General features: G+C 37.0%; 2 protein-coding genes across 2 annotated transcripts in view; both read right to left on the bottom strand.

The window, feature by feature from the left end:
* Positions 1-356: 356 nt before the first annotated feature.
* Positions 357-25,515, bottom strand: LOC107707919 (histone deacetylase 8). Its single transcript, XM_016512042.1, has 11 exons — positions 25,312-25,515; positions 24,713-24,765; positions 24,492-24,622; positions 21,721-21,862; positions 20,285-20,397; positions 19,411-19,488; positions 17,566-17,674; positions 17,275-17,447; positions 16,279-16,373; positions 8,446-8,551; positions 357-500 (listed from the first exon to the last, which is right to left on the bottom strand). The coding sequence occupies exons 1-11, from the start codon at positions 25,423-25,425 to the stop codon at positions 478-480; spliced, it is 1,137 nt and encodes a 378-aa protein (XP_016367528.1). The 5' UTR covers positions 25,426-25,515; the 3' UTR covers positions 357-477.
* Positions 25,516-25,715: 200 nt separating this feature from the next.
* The window catches only part of LOC107707917 (phosphorylase b kinase regulatory subunit alpha, skeletal muscle isoform-like), a 16,037-nt gene continuing 14,753 nt past the window's right edge, over positions 25,716-26,999 (bottom strand). Inside the window, exon 33 of the mRNA XM_016512041.1 lies at positions 25,716-26,521. Within this exon, the coding sequence (XP_016367527.1) occupies positions 26,348-26,521 (174 nt within the window). The 3' untranslated portion in view covers positions 25,716-26,347. The remainder of the gene's footprint in view (positions 26,522-26,999) is intronic.

The raw sequence follows: 26,999 nt of genomic DNA, 5'->3' as shown, positions 1-26,999 counted from the left end.
AATTTCACTTATCCAGTCCATAACGGGACAAGATATTGCAGTTAAAAGTTATAAAAGATGGTTTCATTAAGAGGGTGAAGCCAAACCGTAAAGATCTGAGTGACTTACCATGTAAACCATGGTTAGACATATTTCTGGGATGCATCTTTGACAATATCTCATTTTCAAATGATCCCATATAGTTAAAAAAACAAAGAGTGACACAAAAACGTGTTTTTTAACATATTGCATTCACGCTTTACATTTCATCCGAAAATGGCTTTGGATTTCTGTAAAAAAGTACACCCCTTAAATGTTTGCCCCAGATCCAACATTGATTAAAACCGTTCAACCCGGCCCACCTCTGCATTTAAAAAAAATGTTCCCTGGAAACATTCAAGTAATGTTTTCCAAGCTCCCCTCTGGCGATGGCTCCGACATACTGTCTTCATTAGAGGAGCACGGCCTGATTTGGAAACATGAGCTGGGAGCCCACTGCTAAACTACATTCTTCAGATTCCCTGTAAACAAGCAGGGGAGGAGATAGAGAGGGGGTAAAGACAATTCTTAAAAATGGGTCAAAATGAATTACAGAAAACATATTGAGCAATATTAATACAGTGATGGAGACATTTGGTGTAATGAATGTAACTGTGAAAGATTTACAGATGAAATCAGTGCTGACAAACCTGAAGATCTACAAAAACCTGAGGTGTCCACCTGAACAAGAACCTACCACACTTTAATGTCACAATGACAAACTGAAACAAAGTAAAGATGATTCAAACCTGGGGGGGGGGACAGGATTTCCTAGGACATCTCTTATGGAAGCACAAGCAATTCAAATATTTCTAAATCTAAATCAATTTACATGGATTTACAAACCGCAATTTGCATTGGAATTGTGCCTGCCATTCACACTAACACTATACAGTTGAGCTGAAAAAGGACGTCCCCTTTGTTCTCAACCAGCTGGTGTTTTGATAACATTATGGTTGGCTAATGAATTTGAATTTAAGGCACTAAAGGAAATCCTGGTTTAAAAAAAGGAATCGACAGGAAACCATAATATACAAAGCCATCTTTATAATCATTAAAAAAATTCACAGTTTGTCAAGAAATGTAGATGAAGTCATGACTGTGGAGAAAAAGCGTTCCCTCATTTTCAGGGATTTAATCGGAAGCCATACATTTACAGTGACATTTTAACACTATTTTTAAACACAAGTTCCTTTGACTTTGAAGGTTGCGGTTCCGAAGCCCTTGGAACTAATTACCTTCAATTCTCATTTGAAATGAGCAAGCTTTTCCTTTCCTAAAACTCAAGTGGTTTCACATCAAGGAAACCCGTAAATGTTTATGAATCTATTTACATGTAGAATTCAGCAGATGTCTGATGATCTCCCGTCTTCATCTTTCCGGCCTACATATGCATGCTCTTTTCAAATATGGATTGTTTTCAGGGACGGAATCAACAAAAATGTCCAGTTTGTATGTAGTCGGCTACAATATGCACAAACAATACGGTCTCTATTAACACCCACTGTTTAAAATGATATGGCTTTATCGATAAACTGCAGTATTTGCTGATCAGAATCACTGAAAACAACCATGTATGGTGTTTACTCGTTTTTGTCTCTTTTTCTCTCAGCATTTTATAACGCAAGGCTGAGTGTCGTAAATGTTACCCAGATGTGCTTGGAAACTCCAGTAATGTGTAACAACTGCAAGCCTCTCTATTACCTGCATTAATCAATCGCAGTTCTTCACAGAGAAATGGTTGTGCATATGGTCAGAACAGCGAAAGTTTGGGAGGGTCAGGCAAACAGACTTCAGGTAACTCTCATCAAACAGGTTGGCATTCGTCTTACATTTGCTTCCCTCATCTGCACAATTTCCCTTCCCTCATAAACACGGTGCTTATGTGATATACATCCAACCACTGAGCACAACAGAAAAATCCTAATTAAAGAGTTTAATTGATGTGAGCTGTTCAGCTGAGGCACACGGGGCTGTGCGAGCTTTTTGAAAAACTATACAGGAGTCTTTAGAAAACCCTGCACTTCAGTGGTGTAATTTAGTGCCTAATAAAACCTCATCACAAACAATTACTTCCTCCTAATATAAACCCAACGATTTGACGTCTATTGATTACCACAAAATAACTGGCATACAAATAGTGCCAGCTTTGTCCAAACCACTGGCCAGGTATAACACCATATATAATTCACCTGGCACATAGATGTCTCATGAAATTTGTTTAGTAAACTTTATTTTTTTTAATTCATTCATTCATTCATTCATTCATTCCTGTTCAATTTATTTGATTACAATGAGCCAAAGCAACACAATTGCTATACATTTTGTCCTAACTTAATTCCATTGTTCAATCCATTTAAAATATATATTAGAGATGCTCCGAATGTTCGGCAACCGAAATTAATAAGCGAATATGCGAAAAGACCGAATAAATAGTACCGAACAATGATATGACGCGATCAAATAGCAACCAGCGCAAAGTGAGAGGTGCACACTCTTTATAATGCAACAAACATGTATGCAGTGTGCGGAAGCATTTAAAACTGTCCGAGAAAGACGCAAAAATCATTACAAGCACCGACAGCCAGAGACTGTTTAGTACTGCAGCGCATGTCTCCGATGAGAAGAGGAAGGGGTGATTGTTGCGGGTTACTGTATGATGACTGAAATCGTGAAATGGCCTTAAACAATTAGTTATTAAACTGCAGAACGTTTGTTTTCACGCTCGAATTGAATGTATTCGTCTGACAGCGCTGCACAAACTGCTTGTTAACCAGGGTTCAAAGTTCAAAGCGCGAGGAAAATCTGCGCTGAACCAGTGTTACTCGTCAGTTGCTCAGTCACATTTTAATGAATTTTTACAAGGCATGTGACAATGCGATACCTGCGACATATTCGTAATGAGACTCGTTTATAAATCTGCTGAAGCATTGAGGTCTTCCTGCGTGTTTCCACCAAAATAAAAGTTGAGAAAACGCAAGAACTAAATTTATGCAATGGTGAAAAAAATTGGCAAAATACATGGGGGGAAAAAAACTCGAAAAACCGTGTTCGGTATTCCGCCTTCAGCTTTCGGCCCAGTGTTTCATTTTTGTTCGGTTTCGGCCACGAATTTCCATTTCGGTGCATCCCTAATATATATACAAATAGACTGAAAGGTTTATTTAATCCATTTGTGTTAATGAATAATTTCTGATGCATTAACTGAAACTTTGCAGTGTTATTTTTAAAATTAAGATAAAATAAATGCTTTATATTTTAATATATTTTAAATTGTAATTTATTCCTAATTAATTTATTAATTGTAATTTATTTATCATTTATTAATTTATTACAATATTTTAATTGTAATTTGTTTTTATTTTAATGTATTTATTAATCATCCAATTTATTAAATTCTTATTTATTTAGTCATCACAGTGTCACATCATTTATCAGAAACCATTCAAATTTGTTGATTTGGTGCTCAAGAAACATTTTTTCATTATTATCAATGTTGAAAATGGAATGTGCTGCTTAAAATTGTTGTGGAAACCATGATACTAATTGTTTAATGATTCTTTGCTGAATATAAAGTTCAAAATAACAGCATTCATTTAAAATACACTTTTTTGTAACATAAAAGTATGTCAATTTTGATCAATTTAATGCATCCTTACTGAATTAAGCTATTACTTTCTTCAAGGGGAAAAAAAAAATCTTCCTGACTCCAAACTTTTGAACTGTTGTAATTCACAAACTTGTCTTTGTACTTGTTCGATTTCAGGAACCTACTCTGGATGCCTTGCATAAGATGTGCCACGTACAAGTAAAATTACAGACAGATAATTGCTCCATCAAAACACATTTTAAACTAAAACTACCCAAAAACAATTATATCTGAGACATAGTTAAAGGTTTTACATAGCGCATTTAACATACCACACGTAAATCCTGTGTTTCAACATGGCAGAACAGATGCCACTGAAAAGTCATACATGCCTATATAAACACACTGGTTAACCTAAAGAAGCCATACAGAATCTAAGTACAGGAGTTTGTCAGTTCTCATAAAACTAAAGATGTGATGTGTTGCGTGCAGCACAGGACACTTAACGTGGGTCCACAAGCTGACCTCTGTACACTATTTCACTCACTATGACCCTCTGTAAGCAGAAGGTCCTAAAAGCCAAACTGATCTGGAATCTGTGCCCATGTGTGATAGCTTTGCATATATAGCAGGCTTATATAGTAGTCTTAAGAGATGGGTGGAAACCCTAAAATGGAAGTTGAGCAGTCTGCGCCTTAAGCCCTTTTTAATTAGTTCCTAGGTCTGCGGGACAGAGCAAACACGTAGCACATGCTACTCATGCCGCATGGGCACACAAAATAAGCATGTTTGTGCATATTTGTCATGTACTGTTTAAGGAATAGGCAAAACTCTCTCTAGAAGTAAGGGTAATTCTCGTTTATGAATATATCTTCTGAAAAATGTATAAAAAATCTATTATTTTGTAATATGTGACTAAAATGTGTTTTCATACAAAGGCAACCTTTCCCTGCACCATAGCTCTTAAATCTCTTTTAAGCTTAAGGTATAGTCACATTAGCCACATTTCAGTAAAATTTCACAGGAAAAAAGCTCCAGTCTATTGCATATAGTGTAATGATGCATGAAGCATCACTCGAAGCAAAGTCAATTTCAAACTAAGCAGCCTGTTTTTGGGAGCGAATTCATGAGACCCTCTCATACACAAGTGAAATCAACATGGGGAACTTTTTCGCCCTCACAAGAAACTCCTAATCACACAGATTCCCATTTAAATGACTGGGTAGCAACATGCCCAGTCAAAATGCACCCCAAATTTGAGAGCTATAGGGAAGGGGAATATTTTCAGCAGTTAACAAATTCAAATTTGGTCTGTTTATACAGTTGTAGTCCAATTACTATGCATACATGCTGGATAAAGCTGATCCACAATCACATTATCTAGGTCTGTTAAGGTCATTGCACACTTGAGTCCGCTTTTTTCACACGTTAAAAAATACATTGATTTATTGTGTTGGTTACATTTTGTTCCTTTGTGCAGTGGCTCAGGAGATGAGTCTTTGAGTTTGTATAAACATCAACAAGGTGAAAAATAAAACCAAAGTTTTTTTTTTTTAAGGTAATGTAATCTTGTTAAAATGGATTTCATAAAATTGGTATCGAAAAAAGTATCGTTCAGGAACCGGTATGGAAGTCAAGGTATCGATATCGGGAAAAATTTTAACGATACCCAGCCCTAAATACGACCTCATGTTGTGTCAATCACGTTTACACACTGCCTCCGAAACCTCCGAAAATCATAAAAAAAATTCGGATCAGGTTTGATTTTCTGCGTTTTCGCATCCGTAGCAAGCATTTTGATAGGAAAGGATGACGAATATGAAAAAAACGAACAAAAAAAAATTTTGAACTCAATGTGCAAGGACCTTTAGTCTGACATCACAAAAAATGGACTATGTCAGTCAGACGAAAGCCTTTATGTGATATTTTACTGAAAACTGAAAATGAAACTTTTAAAGCGCATGTTAACATACTTAAGACCCAAGTATACTTCATATGTTCCATGTATACATTCATTTTCCACATTTTCCTCAAGCAACTTTCTATTCATCATATAACAGGACATTCTGCTAAGCCTCTTCTGTAGTATTTCACACAAAAAAAAAAAGATAAATGAGTTTGGAATGATATGAGGGTGTCTAAATTTTAAATGTGTAAAGCAACAGATGGCTATAATACACTACACAACTTTTGCCCAGATTTTTGCCTCAATTTACAGTCTGGACATTTTGATACTAGTTGACGAAAGTAGTTTTAAAATCTGTTCAGATTGTAAAAGTCATGTAGTGTATTCCAGCCTTAAGTTGAAGTGAAGGTCAGAAATGAGGCTGTCAGTTGTCAGACTGTACTGACTGTTTCCTTGTACGATGAGGTGGTGACCTCTGAGGGACCTTTAGGTTAGCAGCAAAGATGACTGTTCTCAAGAAGAGTAAGTGGAGAAGACGTTAAGCAGAGCAGGGGCCGGAGCGAGAGATCAATAAGATGTAAATGGGGAGAGAAATGTTTAGTTGTAATTGAAACTCCACTAAGTAGACTGAAGCTAAGATGGAGCAGATGTGACTGTCTGTTTCTTCAGCTTGTTCATGAGTATTTTAACTCATGGGCTGCACAAAAGTCAAGGGTGGTTAAACAGGTCAACTGCATCCCATAAGGAGTGAGGTGATAAAGAACAGGAGACCACAAACCGCCACTCTTGTCTCTCTCATAAACACCAGTGGTTAAGAGGGATGAACACTCATTTCTTAAACTGATAGTTCACACAAAGATGAACATTCCGTCATTATTTATTCATGACTCACAAAAAAAGATTGTATCCGTACTATGGAAGTCCAGTGTTGTTTTGGACCCCTTTGACTGTATGGCCAAAACAGTTAACAAAATATCATAACAAATTGGGTGAACTACTCATTTAATTTGCATTATTTGAAATAAAGCTGATATAAAATAACATTATATAAAAACTTAAATTAGAAATGTTGCCTTGGCAACTATTTAAAATAAAATAAGTTATTTTATAAGTCCTATAAATAAGTACTAAATCAAGTACTGAAATGACAAATTAAATGAAATTTAAATAGAAAAAAAAGAAAAATGACAAAAGCACAACATTACTTAAATCCAAATTATGAATCTGAATCTGAATCTAAATCTCGAGAAGCACAGCATTTTTATGTTAAAGAATGTAATAGTAATGGTAATATATGTGACCCTGGACCACAAACCAATCATAAGCAGAGATTCCAGATTTTCAAATAGTTGTATCTCGGCCAAATATTGTCCTATCCCAACAAACCATACATCAGTGGAAAGCTTATTTATTCGGCTTTCAGTTGATGTATAAATCTCAATTTTAAAAAATTTACCCTCATGACTGGTTTTGTGGTGTAGGACAAACATGATCTAACAACGATCTACAAACCTGTAATGACATGAAGATTTTTCATTTTTAGGTGAGCAATCTCCCTAACGTTTGTTAATGTAATATCAGTTACTTTTATGGAAGTATTTTTCTAATGAGATACTATGGAAGTCAATGGGGACCAGCAACTGAAGGTGAACTATCCCTTTAACTTTACTTGAGTCAATAAATATCCACAAATGTATCGTTACTTTTACTTACAGTAAATATGACAATATGGTATTTTAAACAACAACACGAAAATAACACTGCACCACACTATAAGTAAAGTGAAGGACTTTGTGAGACTTAGGTTGGCTTCTCTAAATCACATTTGTTCTTACACACAAACAATGCCCATGTGTTAATATTCGGAACACTGCTTTTCCTTTTTCGCGGCCAGGTTTTGCCCATTCACACAGATGTTAGAATAAGCTCAAAAAGAAAAATCTTGATTTTATTACATCCAAGGGGCATCTGAAATGTTCTCAGCATAGCTTTGAAACATGTTTTGAGAAAGAGGACGATATCTGCTTCGTCATGCCTGGAGCTGATCCGTGCTGGTTGCTGAAGAAATACTACAACTTTGCGCTGTGGATCGCCGGACCGGCTTTCACCGTGGACGAAGCGGAGTCCAGCCCGGGGTCGTCACATGTGGTTGCCGCAAGCCCTCCGGACGCTCCTTCGTGGAATCCGCCGCCTCTGCTCACTCAGCCCGTCATAATGTTCTTTTTAGCAGCATCATATGACCCCTTTAAGACTATTGTCCATGGAGAAGGTGAAAAGGCAAGCATTTGCTGAAACCTCAAATAAACACACACACAGTGAGTTCATGCACAATTGCAGCCATACAAATACACAAAAGTTCTGACATATAAGAAGAACATAAAAACAAAACCTTGTGTCAAAGGAACAAACCAGACACTTTGTCAAGAAACATCTCATAAATGTGTGGATAAGTGCGTGTCTGGGGCCCTGCACGTACATGTGTGCAAATGTTCCTAGTTTAGCCTGTTCTCATTCCAGTCGCTCTCTTGAGACTTCAGCTTCAAGTTTCTAAGAATGCTTTGCTTATTTGTTTACTGATGACCGGGAACATCAAACAGACATGTTTCTCTTTTCTACAGCTGAGGAGAGCCTGTCACAGGGGACAACTGTGGTTGGTTTAAAGGTCTCCCTGGTCACTGGAGGGGGGTGGGACACAAAGTTCTTGAGGAGGCTGGAGGGACAGCTGGATGAACGAATGACTGACACGCCATCCTACCCATCATCAACGGTTTTCCAAATAAACAGACCATTACTTTAAATATTTTAACCAGCTTTGAAATGGACAAAAGTATTTCCATCTGTTGAATGCTATTGGATTAAGTGTGGAGAAAGGGTGATATTCAGGGTTGGTGTTTGTGTTTGGTGAGTTTCTGGCTGTTGTCATGGTGATTACCTTTGATGGTGCTGATGACCCGCTCCAGATGCTGGCTCTCGTTGCGGTCGGGTCGGCAGCTCGGGCTGATCTCCAGGGAATAATCCGGGCCGTATTCGGTGAAGTACTGGATTAGAGATAAGCAAAACATACTTAAAGTCACCATCACTTAAAATGACAATTCTTTACTGAAGCGTTTATTATAAATTATTTATTTGTGCACTTATTTTTGTCCAAATCCATGAAACACAAATGAAGATATTTTGAAAAATGTTTTTATGTTTTTTTTTGTCCACACAATAAAATCATAGGGGTTATTTTTCACCACACTGTCACAGTTGAAATGTTCTTCAAAAATCTTCTTTTACTACATGTTTGGATTATGGGTTTGAGATAACATGAGGGCAAGTGTATGATGACAGAGTGTTTATTTTTGGGCAAACTATCCATTTAATTAAACATTATGTGTATGTTACTCACACATCTTAAGGAAGTGCAAATGACCAGCATGGCGGCAAACCATCATTTCTCCAGCTAGAACAGATATCTGCTAAAAACTGTTTCACTAATGACCTTTTAATGTGATCTAGGTTTCCTTCAATAAAATAAGTCCTGTTTTTGCAAGTTTTTCTCATCTAGGAAGCAGCATTTACTTAAGTAAATCTGGGAAGGTTTAGTCATACTTCCACTTTCTTCCAAACACACACACACATATACATCAGCTTGCTGGATAGCTGTGCTCAGTCTATCACAGTGTTCTGACCCTTGGATTGAGAAGGCAAGCCAAAAAAACAGTTAAAGTTTCCCCTATCATGAACTGCATCTGAAATACAATTAGCGATGCATTAAGATTTTGAAATGGAAACTATATGGACTGGCCAAAAAGACAGCCAGGCATTCAAAAATTGGATAGAGATCAGATTTGGTTGTATGTTTGTTACATGCATTAGCTCAACTCTGCTTTCAATTACTTGTCTTTTGTTTATCCGGCTTACCTCCAGTCCCAGTGTGCTCCAACATGTTAGGGATTATACAACCTATGAATCTGTGAATGTGTGCAGTCTCACATGTTTTTATGCACACACCTAAGTAATGTGGAAACAGGATGCACTTGGACAATGATTTTTGCACACGATTAGTTTGATTATGCTGTTAGTAAGCATTCACACACACGGGACACCACAGCATGCCACTTGTTTTCCCATGAACTCAACTTTTCCCAAGCAGGCTAATCTGAAACAGCACTGTCCACAGCTCTGTTGATTGTTTGGCTTGGACCACACTAAGATCAGGTTGAAACTCTCTTTATTTAAAGGGTTACTTCACCCAAAAATAAAAATTCTGTCATCAATTACTCATGTTGTTCCAAACCCAAAGAACTTGTTTATCTTCAAAACACAAATAAAGATATTTTAAATGAAGCCTGAGAGATTTCTGTCACTCCATTAAAAGTCCATTCCACCATATCTCTGAAGTGCATAAAAATATAGAGAACATAATCCATTTGAACTGATGCCATAACGTTTTATTTTGGGTGAACTATCCCTTTAATTTTTGCCATGATAGAGAAAAATTAACTTGTTTCAAAAACAGATGACAAACAAAGCTAAGTCAGATAAAATTAGACAATACAGAATAAGGTCAGTAACTCTCTCCTCAACAGGGCAGACTCAGAAAAAAAAACAATCATGATCCACTCTCAGAGTCAAAATATGACCCAACACTTCATTGTCTCTTAGTGTCCCATCATAAAGGTGAGTTTAGGTTTCATCTCCTGACCTTTTGAACTTTGACCCTTAACTATCAACACCACCCAGCATCCATTATGGACTTCCCCCAAAGCTCATTTCCAGCATTTATTCCACTCCGGAATTCTGGGAGCCAGCTACTTCCCAGACGCAACGACACAAAAAGTCCCACCCACAGAAGAAGATACAGAGGCCACACTAATTAACACTGTTGTGGCGGCACACGTTTTCTTCCAGATGAATGAGATTGGAGGGGTTAAGGAACACCTGAAGACCTGTTGTCTCCTCTGCTCAAAATTCATAGTTGACAAAAGCTTTATGAAATCATAAGCTCTCAAAACATTCCCTAAATCACTGAACAGTGTTTTTATTATCATCTTAAGTCAATAACATGGGCGGACAAACAGTATCTACTGTCTAAAACGCTTCCCTTCTAGATTGATCAGTATGTGCAGGCAGTAATGAGCCAAACCCGTGCTGACAGTCTGTCTGTCTCGCACTTTACAGTGAAGTACCAGACCTGGTTCAAAGGGCAAAACTACAGACAATGCAAACATAACACTCCTGGCACTCACAACATCCTGTTGAACTTGCTGTGAAAAAGCTGGCAGCCAATGAGAACTTGTGTACGTGCATCAAAAAAAAGATTTCAAATGTTGTAACATTGAGACAAGAAACTATACCAGTTGAACTGTGACGGTGGACTACCCTGCTGTGCATTATGGGTCAATACAAATCAATTTGCAAGGCAACTTGCCCATCTAAAATGTCTCCACATTCACACATCTTAACTATCCTCAATCCATACTCAGGTTCTCTAAAAGGTCTGTGCTGTCTGTTCCTGTTATGCCTGGTGGGGTCTTCACCCCCTCCTCAAGTTATTCAGACCTTACAATCCCTTTAGCACTGTTTGACTAGCGTAACCACAGCTGTCATCTTGAGATTGTATTCATGTTAGCTGTCTGAGCTCATTAATGAACGAAACACCTGTAAACTCTAAGTGGCTAAGTGTTTGAGATCATGGATGGAGTACTTCAGTTGCTCAATGGTATGTTGAAGTTTGTCTGTAAGAGACACTGTTTGTACAATTGGGGGAAGTGATGCAGATTGTCCATTCCTTGTAACCCCCCTCTGAATTCTCACGTGCAATGGAGTACAACAAAAGAAGAACCAGAGAGAGAGAGGATCAGACGTCTATCGGGCTGACTGACTGCAGGGGGGAAACAGAGCTCTGGGTGTTTGTTGTTTCATTGGGCTGTGCTGAAAATAACTTGGCAGAAACAAGTGAAAATAAGTTTTGTTTTTTTTGTTTTTAAAAAGGAGAGGATGTACAGATGTTGACTGGCCACAGAGCAGTGAGGGCCGTTTCCACCCGCGGGCTGAGCGGAGTCCCTGACAGCACTCAAACAAATACACAGCAAATTTCCTACCACTCGCTGATAAGATTTGACCAGAACAAAGCCACACGTTCCCAGTCTAGCCAAACTGGCCATCAACAGGAACTTTTTGTAGATTTAACCCTTTCCTGTCCTCTTAACCAATACAGATAATGTTAAATGTACAGTATAGCTCACCCAAAACTGCAACTGTTATCATTTACTCAACCTCTTGACATTGCAAATTTGTATTAAAAGATATTTTGAAGAATGTTTGTAACTAAGTTGTTTTGGTGACCATTTACTTAAAAAAAATATTACTATATTACCACTTTAGTATAGGGACCAATTCTCACTATTAACTAATTCCTTATTAGCATGCCTATATTGGCTGTTTATTACTACTTATAAAGCACATATTCTGCATGACCATATTCTATATCCCTAATCCTACCCAAATACCTAAACTTAACAACTACCTTACTATTAATAAGCAGCAAATTAGGAGTTTATTGAGGCAAATGTCATAGTTAATGGTTTGTTAATAGCAAGAATTGGACCTTAAAATAAAGTGTGACCAAGAAGACATTTCAAAAAATGTTTTTTTTTTAATGTTCCACTGAAGAAAGAAAGACATACAGTTTTGGAACAACGTGAATTTTGTTATTGCATAACGCCGCCCAAATGTTCACGCAAAGAAAGGCGGCGTAACTTTTATTCTCGCTGTAGTATTGTTGTTGCCGCCGCCATGTCGTGAAGGCGCTGGTAAAAAGACAGTATAAGTCATTATAATCCATAATTATGTCCCCACTGGATGCAACGAATGCCTCGTTTATAATGGGTTTTCATGTTTTTGAATCATCGCTCCGGCCTGACAGGGCATCATCACAATATGGTAAGGGGCATAACATTTCCGTCACACGCTTGAGGTATTCGGCCAATCATAACGCACTAGACAAGAAAAAAAAAGCTTTAGTCACACTGAGAAAGTCTGCAACACTGGTTAATCGATTAAGGTAAAATTCACTCTCTTACAGTAGGTGTCGCTTATAGAAAAGCAGAAATGTCAAAGAAACCCTGTGAACAAAAAGTTTATTAAACAACAGTACTCAAAGACTATATATTTTCAAATGTTTTTACACCAATACATGTTTACATTTTCATCTGGAACAAAAGATACTGGTTGAAAGGGTTCAGATTCTTCATCGTTGTTCTTTATAGTAGTGCTTTTTTGCACTTTAATCTGTTTAAAACAGTTTACTTTAAGCATTTTTATTGTGCCGTTTTATTGTATTTAAATGTTCAAGGTTCTTTTTGTTTCTTGAAAAAAAAGTGCTTAAACTTGTAATAATGAGCACAACACTGATGTCTGCTTACCTTCTCAAACTGTATTTGTAATGTAATTCAGTACCGTAATAATAAACTGTGATAGCTTTATAGCAGTGGTTGTGATATGAAAACTTTCATACCGTCGTATACATAATTCTAGCTAAATCAGTACTGTGAGTTTAGGGCAGGGGTGATTTATTGAATAATTACAGTCGTGCACAACAGAAGACGTGTCTGGGAAACCTCTCTGGAATTCCATTTGGTGTTATTAGTGGCACAAAAATTACACACTTCACCTTTACACAACAACTTTAATTACATACTCCCCCAGTGACAAAACAACTTTAATGCCACAGCATCTCAGAGTCTTGCACGTCTCATGATGTTAGTCACCCTAAAAGGTAAACAATTCACTGCTTCTGTTGCTAAATGTGTGTCCAGTGATGCTGACTATCACAACATCTCAATCAGCTAAATCTTGCCTAGGTTTGTGCAACGATTTAATCAAAATCTGCTGAGAGATCGAAGAGAGATGCATTGTTGGTGCAAAAGTGTCGTCAAAAAGTATCTAGATTGACATACCGTTGTCTTGCATTAACAGGAGACAATGGTGCTTATAATGCCAACAATGGCGTTTATCTAGACCAATATCAGGGCTGTCTCGGCCCAAGCACAGCACAAGCTTTTCCAATTCATCAGCTTCTTAAAGAGAAACAATTCAAGTCTAAATAAAAGGCTCTGCATTTTTTCTGGGACTCTCCCTTGTGAGAGGACTGTCTATATTAGCCTCACTTTTTCATCTCTCTGTGTCAGGCCCTGAATGAGCTCGTTGTATGCCTCCACTCCAGTCTGTCTTCATTGTTTGCAGTCCTGGCAGGGCAGAACCCAGACTGAGCCGCCACAGAGTCTCAGCAGCTGGAGTCTCAGCAGCTGGACCGGCTCGAGGGGAGAGAGAGAGAGAGAGAGAGAGAGAGCGAGCGAGGTTGCACAGGTACAAAGTGCTTCTTGTTCCACCTCTCTTTTCCCAGCTTCTTCTATGCTGCAATACTCTTCTATCTTTTTTATACCCCCTTTGGTGAATGCCTCTCTGTCTTTTAACAGCCTTATCGCTCTCTATATGCCTCTCTCTCTCCCATCTTTGTCTTTATGGACTCACACTACAGTTAAATAGTGTTTTGTTTGGCTGGGATGGATACGCAATAACAGTGCTGGTAAGGAGATGGGGGTTCCACTCTCTAAGAGGGGAGGAGAGAATGTTTCATGCTTTGAAAAGCCGATGGAGGGAACAATAAAGGAAAAGTGGTGGTGGTAAAACCTAAAATATGCTGTGGACCGGCAGACTTCAGCAGAGTTCTTAGGAAGGGCTGGTTCATAATGAGAACATAATGTTTGGAACCAAATAAATGCTTTCACCATTATATAGAAGAGAGTAGAATAGAATAGAATAGTTATCAGGGCAAAGACCATAAGCACACCACACCATGTACACTGACTGCATTGTAATGAAATATGAATACCAAAAGTTATAAGGTTTAAATTAATAAGTTTTAAACTACAAAATGTTTTACAAAAGAATTAAAAATGTTGCCAAAAAAGGTGCTGAAAGAGTGAAAGCATTGTCAAGATACAGAATTACTGGCCATTTGTCAATGATTTTGAGGTACTTTTTGTAGGGTACTGACTTAAGATTATCTGACCTGAACTGGGTGAAGTCTGGACAAACACTCATGGAAGGAATAGTGAACAGTTTTCAATAAGAGTCACAATGGACAATAAGCAGTTTGCCCAACACTGACAAACAGACCTGAATGAACTCTGCATCATCCAAAGAATATGAAGAGAGCAGAACCAGTAATTTATAACAAGGATTCTCAAAGTTACAAAGCACATAATAAAAAAAATTATTAACTACTACTAGGTAATTGCTGTATATTTTCCTACTTATTTCACAACAATCAATGAATCGATAAGGTAAACAGAGAAAAATATACACTGTTTAAAAGTTTGGGGTCAGTGAGATTTTCTTTTAAAGAAACTGATCTGATCCTTTTATTCAGCTAAAATTAAGTTGAACAAAAGTGAGAGTAAAGACTTTCATAATCTTACAAAAGATCTTATTTTAAATAAATGCTGTTCTTTTGAACATTCTATTACAGTTTCCAAGTAACATTAAGCAGCACAACCGTTTTCAACTGTGATAACAATAAGAAATATTTCATAAGCACCAAATTAGCATATTAGAATGATTTTTGAAGGATCATGTGACACTGAAGACTGGAATAATTACATAATATAATTAAATGATACAACTGAAAACAGTTATTTTAAATTGTAATAATATTTCACAATATTGCTGATTTACTGTATTTTTAAGATTAAATAAATGCAGCCTTGGTGAACATATGTGACTTCTTTCAAAAACATTTTGAATGGAAGTGTATAAGCTAAGTCAATTTCACACATTTAAGAGCCCTCGAAAAAAACTGGCCCTAGTAAAACATCCAATATAACGAACTGTAAAATGTACCAAATATATGTAGCAAAAATTTTAAAATACATATGCAATTTTGAATTGCTCTCAATGGAGAAGGATGCTTTATATAACTAGATGGTGAAGTTACTCTCAGCAGAGGTTATTGATGTCTAGAGCCAATTTCAGTTTGACATCAATACATAATAATATTGTAACTTATAGTGCCATGTTTCCCATCAGAAAAAGAAAATCCCTGATTAACATGTCTTGACGTATTCCAGAAAGCTCAATTGTATTAATCATCATCACAACCATCACTGTCATTAACGAACACCCTGGCAGTTATCTACACTGCTTTATTTTGGTTGCTTGCCTTGTGGAGAGGTCAAAGGTCAACATGACGCAGAAGGTCATGGCAGCTGAAACAATGGCATCTTTTATTGCGGTGACCATGAAAGCGCTCTCTATAAACATTAAAAGACCTTCTTTGTGAGTTGGAAGAAAAGAGCGATATCAAACTCTCCCAGACCAACCAGAAGGCCTTTCCAGCCCTTCATCTCTCCTCAGAAGCTTCTCAAAAAAGCATGAAAAAGCTCTTAAAAGGGCTCACTCAGAATTGGGTACACACTTTATCTTTCTCTAAGGAAAGAGAAAGAGGAGAGAGGGGGCATAAACAGTTGAGGAAAGAAAAGCACAAGTCCCTCTCAGTCAACCCGGTAGGGACAGAGTAGTATTGTTAAGACCCCTTCACTGGTGCACACACGCACGCCCCCTCCCTGCTCCTGAACCACATGAAAACAAACCCGGTTATTGAGAGGTGCTTGGACATCTTTGATTAGACCGGGTGACTCAGCAGGAATGGAAGAGGAAGAGGAGGAGAGAGTGGAGTTTTATACAGCTGCTGAAAGAAGAGAGAGCGGGGTCTCACCTCGTGGTCCGGGATCTCAGAAGACAGAGTCTGTCCTAGGACGGTCCCCGTCAGATAGGTCCAGCAGCGGGCAGTATTGGCAAGGTTATAGCCGCCTGAGAAGGACAGAGAGAGGCAGATTTGTATACGTAGAGAGCGAAAGAGAGAGAGAAGGGGGATTGAAGTCAGCAAAAGGGCTTCATTGTACTAGTGTAATTACTACCTTTCATCTAGAGCTTGGCTAGGCAGGTCTGCAGCTTAGAGCTCATTTCAAAATGGGCTAAAATCACAAAAGTTCACTTTCTTCTCTCAGCCCAACCCCCCCTGGCCGTAACAACACACTAATAAACTTTTTGGCCGAGTCAGAGAGCTGGCAACAAGGACAGAAGATGTAGTTGTCAGTGTTAAGGCATGGAGGGAGAACAAACTTAGGCAACACTGCTGAATACGTCTGTCGACATATGTTTTTTAAATGTTAGTTGACCCAAAATGAAAATTCAGTCATCATTTACTCACACTCACGTCGTTCAAAATGCAAATGGAGATACATTTAATAATCTCACATAATTTTTGCCTATCCAGTGAAAGTCCATGCAACCAAAACTTGCATGAATAAGTACAAAAGGACAATGCATCCATATGAATCAAGCGGTTAAACAGAACGAACAGATTTTATTTCAGCTTTTATTAACATTTAACATTGAGCAATGCATGAATAAAAGCAGAAATTAAATCTGTTCATCATAAAACCAAACATGTCTCTTCAGATGGCATGGATTAAACAGCTAAACTACTTTTACGTTCTCTTTATTAACTGTGAAACTTAAAAATTAATTTGCGTGGACTTTGAATGGATGGATAGAAATGATAAGAGTATTATTAAAAGCAAAAAAAAATTCTTCATTTGTGTCCAGAAGATGAACAAATGTCTTTGGAATGACATGTGGGTGAGTAAATGATGACAGAATTTTCTTTTTTGGGAGTGTAATACAATTCAACGAAAACAATGACACAAACCTCCTCCTAGAAGCAGAGTGGGTAACTCCCAGTCCTGTATATAGTTCAGACATTTTCCAACTCCAATGGGAGTCATATTGAAGGAGCACATGGGGTCACCCGCCATGGTGTCCGCTCCAAGTTGCATCACAACTGCTTCAGGGTTAAACAGAGCTTTGACTTCCTGCATCACACTGAGAGAAAACCCCAAAAAAGAAATAATGTCTATGTTTAAATGACACTGAACCACGGGGACAAACAAAACATTGCAAAGAACTTGCTTAGATGGCTGGTTACTGGATCTTTACAGACCTATTGAAGGTCTGGCAGTACCGATCATCACGGATGCCATCCTCGAGGGGGACGTTAACAGCGTACCAGCGTCCTTTACCCAGCCCAGTGTCAGTTACATCACCTGTGCCTGTCAAAGAAATTAAAATGACAACCTAAAGTTGGTCTCTTTGAAGGTCATTCATATGACTGATAGAACTGATGGGCCAGCATGAATTATCTACATGAAGTTATATTGAGCATTGATGTTGTCATTTTCAGTATTGTTCAAAAGTTTGGGGTCAGTAAGATCTTTTTTGAAAGAATTATTCATTTTATTAAGCATGAATGCATTAATTTGATCAAAAGTGACATGAAAGACATTATAGCATAATAACTTTTCTTTAGAACTTTCTATTCATCAAAAAAAAAAACTGTATGACTGTTTCCACAAAAACAATGAGCAGTTTTCAACTGTTTTCAACACTGATAATAAGAAATAAGACAATAAATCAGCATATTAGAATGATTTCTGAAGGATCATGTGACACTTAAGAGTAATGGCTACTGAAAATTCAGGAATAAATTACATTTTTAAATATATTCAAATAGAAACCAGTTATTTTAAATTGTACTAATATTTTGCAATTACAATATTACTTAATAAATGCAGCTTTGGGTAATATAAGAGACTTCTTTCAAAAACATAAAAAATAGCTTACTGACCCCTAACTTTTGAATGGTAGTGTACTTTTCATATGAAGCTGTTGCAGTGGGTTTTTGTTAAATGTGAGCCAAAATCATCACAATTAAAAGAACCAAAGACTTAAACTACTTCAGTCTGTGTGCATTGAATTTATTTAATACACGAGTTTCACAATTTGAGTTGAATTACTGAAATAAATGAACTTTTCCACGACATTCTAATTTATTGAGATACACCTGTACATACTCAAAAAATATATTCTTGCCTAAATATAATTATTGAACATTTTTAAACCTAATTTCGTGATGTGCAGTCTGTTAAATTTAAACATGTTTACTTAAACCAATTGTACTACATGAACAAATTGTAATTGGCGTTACCGCACCACTGCTGAAACCCCTGTGCAGGGGATTTCCAGTTCCCAGCATGCTATACATGGAAATGGACAGGGAAAGAAATGTTGAAATGAAGTGTTATTTCACATGTTTTTGAAGATGAAAAATTGGGGGAACTTGCTAGTGTTTAATGATCTATGTTATATTTGGATTTAGAAGAGTTTCTGTTATGTTGGACTTTTGGGTATTACCACTGCGGTGAAGAGCAAAGCATGCGCTCAGCAAGCGGACAGGCTAAAATAAAGACTATGCTTTACTCAAAGGGCAATTACTGTGCAGTTTCTTCTGCTTCTGGCCAAAACCATACGGTCTATTTTTTTTTGCATTGTACTTAATTCAGTCAGGTTTCTGCTACAAGCATCCGAATAGAATGGAGTTTGCAATTTTATTTTAATGTTGAGAAAATCGATTCCAAGAATGTCCACATGAATTAATATGAATTCTGAATGTGTCATTTGTGAAGATCACTTGGCAACTGTGTTTGGCAAAAACAATCCATTAATAAATCATTACGTAAATAATAACTAAATCGCATTACATCTTGCCTTCATAGAGCACTTGCCCAGTTACCTTTCCAAGCGCTATTGTTAAACTACTGAAGGGGCTCTCAGAGTCTCCAAGAAGCCACAGAGCTCCAGTCTCTGTTATCAGCTGGGTAATCAGACTCTGGGCGCTGGAGTGGAGCCTGCAGCTCCAGCTCTGGCATGGCTTGAAACATGACTGTCAATTAAGGGAATTAAAAGACGCACTGGTCTTCACTAAGGCGTAGAGGCATGCCGAACTAACCTGGGAAGAAGCCAGGGGAGAACTTGTGCAGAGACACTGTCATGACTTTAGAGGTGAAGCTGAAAGCGTCCTCCACACCTGGAGAGGAAACAATGCAGAAGTCCACTTAAAGGGAAGGATATTAAATTAGGTCTGAGTAAAAGCTTAGAGGAAGTGCCCTTTTTCACTGATGATAACCAATAAACACAAACAAGAAATGTGAACTACTACTATCTAAATGTCTGGGTCAATAACAAATAAAAGATTCTACAAAATGACCTGGTATAACATTTTTTGAAAACCTTTCTATGAACAAAAAGGATATCATATTTTTAAAGACCTTAACACACAGTCATAAGGGTCTAAACTGGTTCTTTCTATGATATAATTTCCTGTTGTATGTTGTTTTTCCGAATGTTGTTCGCACCACGATTTTAATTTGGTGCACAAAGATGTTTAAAATATTTATAAGCATTTTTGTTACAATGTTCGTTTGTTTTTTAAGATATAAAAATAAAATATTATGCAATACTATGTGATAAGGTTTTTATTCAAGAACTTGGCTTTTTCATTACAATATCAGGACAGTTGTATCAACCTGACTTTTTTACGTTTTTTACGTTTGATGTTTAATTTGGAAATAGATAAAAAACACTCATCATAGAAAAGGTGCATTGAAACCATTGTGTAAATGTTAATAAATTAATTAAAAATTTCTAATAAAAATAAGTGTCATGTCACTGACCCATCTAACATTTGCTCTTGGTGTTAATGTGAATTTGGAAGTCAGATATAAATCTAAAGCCAATTTGTGGACTACTTGTGGAAAAGAAGCATGTTAAATGCTATTAACAACAACAGGCTGTTATGGTTATTGTTATGGAAGTGTTATTACCATCTCCATGGTGAAGGTCCACATCCACATAGAGAACTCTCTCATACTTCTCGCGCAGTTTGAGGATTCCAAGAACAGCGTCATTCACATAACAGAACCCAGATGCCTCGTCCCTTATATAACAACACATATTCAATCAGCTGCTCCAGTGACCCACTGAACAATGTCCGACACATACATAAACATTAATCTACAATAAACAAGCTTGTGTAAAAAGCTGCCGCGATCAAACTGTAACATCAAAATTTGAACTTGGTTTAAACTGTAAAGCATGCAGAAAGTCTTAGTACAGGGTTTCTGCAGGATTTTTAAGCTCAAATTTAAGACTTTTTAAGACCTGCACAAATAAAATTAATACCATATGAGCGGGGTAGGGCAATGTAGTACCATATTAAACTGTAAAATTACTGTAAAAAGCGCAATTTACAGTTCAGATACATGTTTTCACAAAAACAAAGTTTTATAAAATGATAAACTTTACATTTCATCCATTGTTAAGAAAATGGATGAGTCAAAAGTATTAATTATTATATTAATTTAAACACTTATCAATAAATTATTATATCAATTAAATAACAAATTAGGAGGTTGTGCGATATTGACAAAAAATTATATCTCGATAATTTTCTGGGATTTTATCGATAACAATAATTAGACAATATTTTGATGAGTGTGTTATTGTGCTGATATCTTAAGGACTACCGTGGACAGCTGGCTCCTAAATACTTTAACCTGCAATTACAAATGCATAAATAATGTTTTGATATTTTAAATATAAAACATTGAAAACTGATGTCTGAAATTATTTAAAAAATGAAAAGGTACCTTAAATGTGAAATTAAAACCAGCCAGTAGGTGGCAGCAAGTTTATGTTAATAAGTGAGTCATTGCGTTTGAACCCAATCATTTAAACGGGTGATTCATTCAGGAACAAAACAGCGTCTAAAGCTCTGCGTGTTTGCAGGGTAAAAACATGGGTCGATTTTCGCATTGGTCTGAACTCTGAACAAAACAACAGTTTTATTGAAAATGCTCATTCATTCTCTGCCAGCAGGTGGAGCGTTTGGTAGAAATATAACTGTTTCCCCGGTAACGGCAGAACACAAAGCAGCGCTGCACCGGACTTTGAACCTGCAGCGCTTGTGTTCAATTAAATCATAACGTTAGCCTTTTGAAATTTAATCGTCACATTCAGCCATATCACAATTCTGGTCTTTCCGTCCAAAAATTTAAGACCTCTTGAAATCATAATTAAGACTTTCTTGTACAATTTAAGACTTTTTAAGGCCTTAAATTTGATACAACTAAATTTAAGACTTTTTAAGACCCCGCGGAAACCCTGTAGTACTTATGTTAAAGATACCACTGGCATCTCAGTGATTGATGTGGACGTGAAACACAAGAGGGTGGGCACAAGGCCTGTTGTGCCGAATTACTTCTTGGCGTGATGCCACCCTCCGGCCCAGTTGATGGCCACATCACACTTTCCATCCAGCAGATTCTGGGCAGCAGTCAGAGTGGCTCCTCCAACGGCAGCGGCGTAATCAAAAATACCCTCCACCACCGGACAGTCATAACCTGAACAAAAGAGAGTGACAAGAGGGATGTTGATAAGACAGAGGGACAATGGGACGGGGTGTAGAGAGGAAAGTGAGAGGAAAGATACTGATGGAGAGGGAGAGTGAGAAAGAACAATAAACACTGAGCTACATTAAAATAGATCCAATTTGGCAAGAGCTCTGTTTCGCCCTGAAAAACAATAACACTATTCTATATCCCTGGAGATTAGTATGAAGTGTCAGTTTGTCAGGCATTTAAATTACACATGGCTGTGATCCAGTACAAAAATTAAACACTGATTGTAATAACTGGAAGGTCTGAGAAAGATTAACATGTAATACTGCCCACTGCTGTAAGCAAGAGGAAACTGCATGCACTAAAATAAGGGACACTACTAGCTAGCTTGGCTGGCCAAAAGTGTATAGACACCTATTTCGAATTCAGAGGGTTTCAAACTGGGGTCTAGGGACCACCAGTGGGACGAAAGGGAGTGTAAGGTGTTAAAAATTAAAAAATTTATTTTAGTACTGTCACATTTAACATGTATCATTTTAAATCATTTAGATCAATTAAATGATTTCTGAAATCATGAAATTAAATGTGATTGTGTCTATTAAACATAATTTTTAACAGCAAGAAGTACCAAAACCAAATTTGAATATGATTTTTAGTTTGCTCACTGAAGGTTTATGGCAGTAGTTCTCAAATTCTTTGGCTCTGAGGCCCCCCACTGCTCAAGACAATATTCAGAGGTCCACTCATGTAGAGTAGGTGCCTCCTACATATTTTCTCTGGTCCTTCTGCTGTAATGGTGACAAAGCCGCTTGGTTACAAACTTTTTATCAACAGATTAACCAGGATAATTACAGATATTCACCATGATTTTTTTCAGAATTACATTAAATCAATAAAAAATAACAGCTGTCGTGGAGACATATGTGACCCTGGACCACAAAACCAGTCATAAGGGTCAATTTTTTAAAATTGAGATTTATACATAATCTGAAAGTTGAATAAATAAGCTTTCCAATTATGTATGGTTTGTTAGAATAGGACAATATTTGGCCGAGATACAACTTTTTGACAAATATCTTCATGGAACATGATCTTTACTTAATATCCTAATGATTTTTGGCATAAAAGAAAAATCGCTAATTTTGACCCATTCAATGTATTGTTGGCTATTGCTACAAATATACCCGTACTTAAGACTGGTTTTGTGGTCCAGGGTTACACACACACACATATATATATATATATATATATACACATTTTTTTTTTTACTTGAAATTTCACTTAGTATATATTATTAAATATAATTCCATTTTGAACAAAAAAAAAAACATATTGTACATTTAATTTACATTTAATCATTTAGCAGACACTTATCCAAAGCGAGTTACAAATTAGGACAATGGAAGCAATCAAAATCAACAAAAGAGCAATGATATGCAAGTGCTATAACAAGTCTCAGTTAGCTTAACGCAGTACCCGTAGCAAGTTTTTTTTTTTTTATTATATAATAAATAAAAAGAAAACAGCTAGAATAGAAAAAGAATAGAGCAAGCTAGTGATAGAGGCCTTTTTTGCTTTTGTTTATTGCAAAATAAATAAAAAGAAAACAAATAGATAGAATAGAAAAAGAATAGAGAAGCTAGTGTTAGTTTTTTTTTTAAGAAAACAAGCAGTTAGTAAATGAATATTGTGCAAGTCTAAAAGGGATTATTAATAAATTATTATTATTATATTATTATTAATAATAGGGATGGGTCACGATTTTGGAATATTCGATAAGTTGATTTAATTATATTAATTAAATTGGCGCTGCCAATAATACACCTAAAAGCTGTCAAAGACAACAGAAGAACACATTGTCTCACGTGCACACTGTAGACTAGCGTGGCATAAAAAAAGACTTGCGTAGCATATAACGGTTACAGTAACTTGCGACAATGTCAAATAAGAGTTTTGTAAGGAGTAAGGAGAAATGTCCTAGACTTATGAGCTAATCCACAGACTGTTATGTTAATAAGTGCCGTCATTCGGTAATGTTTATTATATTAATATGTTTCAGCACGTTACAATCATTATGGCTTGAGTTAAGGTAGCCTATCTTATGAATTAAACGGTTTATCATACAGATTGAAAGCGTGAATCCCGTCTCTCTGTTCATGGGTGTTTTTTTGCGTGCATGCGGGGGAGGGTGCGATTTTCAAATAATAATCGAATAATACCCAGCAATTTCCGAATATTATTTTTGCTTGGAATGCCCATCCCTAATTAATAATAATTGTATTTATATCACATTATTTTTTAGCACAGAGTATACGGTTTTTTTTTTTTTTACATGAAAATATATAGCTATATAGCTGCTTTTATATTTTAGGAAAGGAGTCTCTTGCAAAGGGTTTGTTATATTTTAGGGGCCTTGTAATCAAAACATTTAAAACACCTGCTTTATGAAAATTTTAGCAAAAGTCATGCAAAAGTCATGCAATTGCCTTTCAAGCCATGCCAATCTGCCCAACATCAGTGCCTTACTGATGCTCGTGTCTTAATTCCTGCAGCCAGAAACAATGGTTGTCCATATACTCTTGGCCATGCAGTAGAGTAATCATGGGCCTAATCATCTGAATTCAGGTCTCACCCAGCCCAAAGTCAACAGACTGAGGATCATCATTGTCCCCATCCTGGCTGATCTTGTGCAGGTGCTGTAAGTAAGAGTCTGTGTGAAACACGGCCATCTCCTCTATTGAAGCCACATGTGGCTTCACCACCCTAAAACACACACACAACAGTTTCAACAACATACACAACAGTTAACATTATTTACTGAGAAATAGTCAAATACGCATAATCTTTACACACCTCATGTATTTTAATAAACCATACGCCTCAATCAATGAATGCACCATACTCGCCTGTGAGAGAAAGAGAGAAAGTAAAGAAAACCAACCATATAACGTTACTCATCTATATTTTAGGCTATGCGTTAATTTTTTTTTACAATAATAATATGTAGTACCACGGTACTGTGATGGTTTCAGAAAATACATTCAAGGATGTGTTTTCATATTCCATGGTTTATGCAGGCTGTGTGCATTTGACTTAGGATTGTGGTTTTGAAACTTATATGGTAGGTACATAGCACCAAGACCTCAGTTATCATGAAAAAGCCAGGAAATTTCTGTTTTGACAATATGGGACCTTTAACACATTCTTGTACCATGGTATTTATATGATACTCAAAAATAATTAAAAGAATTCCACGGTAATACAAATGGTAACGTTAACGTTACATGTCCATAACACGTTATTTTTCCATTAGTATCAAACCAGCTAGACCAAACGCGCTTCTTTCTCATGTTCATGTCTCTAACGTTACATATAATATCCACTATGAAGCACCTGCATGAAGCCAGAGGTTTGTTTTGGGAGTGTGTGAAGTAAAGTGCAGTTCATCTCACCCGGTTTGGCACTTTAGACAGTGAGTCGCATGTTTGGATGTACTCCGGACTGTACACATACACCACGCTGCGATTTCTGCTTTTATCATCATTACTCTCGCTTTTATCACTCATTTAAAATCAAACTATTAAAATCAAAGCGCCTCATAAATCGATACAAAGTCTTTCGGTGCGCTCTGGCTGTTCCGACAATGAACGCCACAACAACAACAAACGTCCGTTATTTCAAAATAAAAGTCCGGATTTTAAACAAGAACCTCTGCTCTCTCTCATCGAGATACTGTAATGATGTTTGCTGTTTTGGCTTTGCTCTTTTCTAATAGGAAACCGCAAAAATCCACAAATGTCTGGGTAATTCAATAAGTAAAATACTTTTATTTAAGTTTCATTTTCATTCAGTTGTAATTTTGAGAGCAAAATAAATAAAAGTTACTATCCAATAATGTCTTCTTTAAGTACATGCAAACATCTACTACTGGCTGGTAACAGAGCTGTAAAGACAACAAATGCAAGTCTAAAACACTAATGTAAAATACTATACACAAGTAGTCACCTGTAAACGCAATACATTCTTAGTTTATGCAGTATAGCTCTTCATTTGTGTTGGCAAACAAAAAACAAAAAGAACAAAACTGAGTTTCATGCTTAATAGCCTTTAGTCAGGATAGACACTATACTGAATTTTACTCCGATTTGCCTGTATGAGGACAAACTATCAGTCTTGACATGCACTTTATAACTTTCACCAATACATTTCAATACATTTCCATTCCTCACAGCCTTGTCAAAAATAAAATATGGAGCTACCCTGACTAAGGTCTATGGAAAACCTATATTAGGACTACTGAATGACAACACCATCAAACCGTAAACTACCAAAGCATGTGGTCAACAACAAGTTTATTCATTCTTGTTTAAAACGGTTGCAGATTTTGCTTTCGCTCTCAAACTCACACAAACACCTAAATAACTGCTCTAAAATAGTGGTCTCTTTCTCTGTACAATCAAAACTATACTATTTAAAAACGTCATGATATCACTGTACAGTACAGGCGCCACTAGGCAGGAAGTCCTGGACGTAGCTAGCCACAGCTTTAGTGAGGTAAGTCATGGTGCCAAAGCGACCGCTGGGTGCAGTGTCATACAGGAGCCGGCAGATGCCCGTAGAGTGATCCTTTTCTAAAATACTGTCCTCTGCACCAAGATCCTTCTGCAGCAGCGAAAGGAAATGAATTAACATTTGATGATAATAAATACCAGGTGAAATCATGTTACTGAAAACATTTCAGATAAATACCCATACCTGGTCCTTGTAGAACATGTCATTGGCAATGTGAACTATCTTCTCTATGTGGATGATGCTGCCAATGCTTTGAATGTCCACATCAGCCAGCATTGTAAGTACCAGGATCCCTTCGACCAGCAGCTGCCTATATTCAGGCTGAGGGACACGGTTCAGCACCCTTTCCACATGTACCGCAAACTTAATCTCACCCGGGGTCATCTGGAGAGAGGGAGAGATACAGTCAGTGCCACAGAAAGCAATGAGAGGAACTGGTGAAATGGTTTTTAAGACACTTTTAATGGTCCTAAACCTCTCTTGTAGTAGAAGATGGGAGCACAAAGCCTTCTATTGAAAGGCCATGACACTGTGGGCAAAAAACAAACAAAACAATAAATTAATATAG

This window comes from Sinocyclocheilus rhinocerous, unplaced genomic scaffold, assembly GCF_001515625.1.
Source record: "Sinocyclocheilus rhinocerous isolate Xijiao unplaced genomic scaffold, SAMN03320098_v1.1 scaffold2852, whole genome shotgun sequence".
Classification (NCBI taxonomy): domain Eukaryota; kingdom Metazoa; phylum Chordata; class Actinopteri; order Cypriniformes; family Cyprinidae; genus Sinocyclocheilus; species Sinocyclocheilus rhinocerous.
This window is presented reverse-complemented; position numbering and strand designations above follow the sequence as displayed.

Bases quoted from the DNA above. Each gene is read 5' to 3' on its own strand.
- LOC107707919 (XM_016512042.1), bottom strand. From the start codon at position 25,425: ATGAGTGATAAAAGCGAGAGTAATGATGATAAAAGCAGAAATCGCAGC. The intron at 21,863-24,491 runs GTGAGACCTGAA...TCTTTTGTTCAG, and splicing joins GTCTGTTGACTTTGGGCTGG to GTTATGACTGTCCGGTGGTG. The intron at 8,552-16,278 runs GTGAGACCCCGC...TCTCTAATCCAG, and splicing joins CTGAGATCCCGGACCACGAG to TACTTCACCGAATACGGCCC.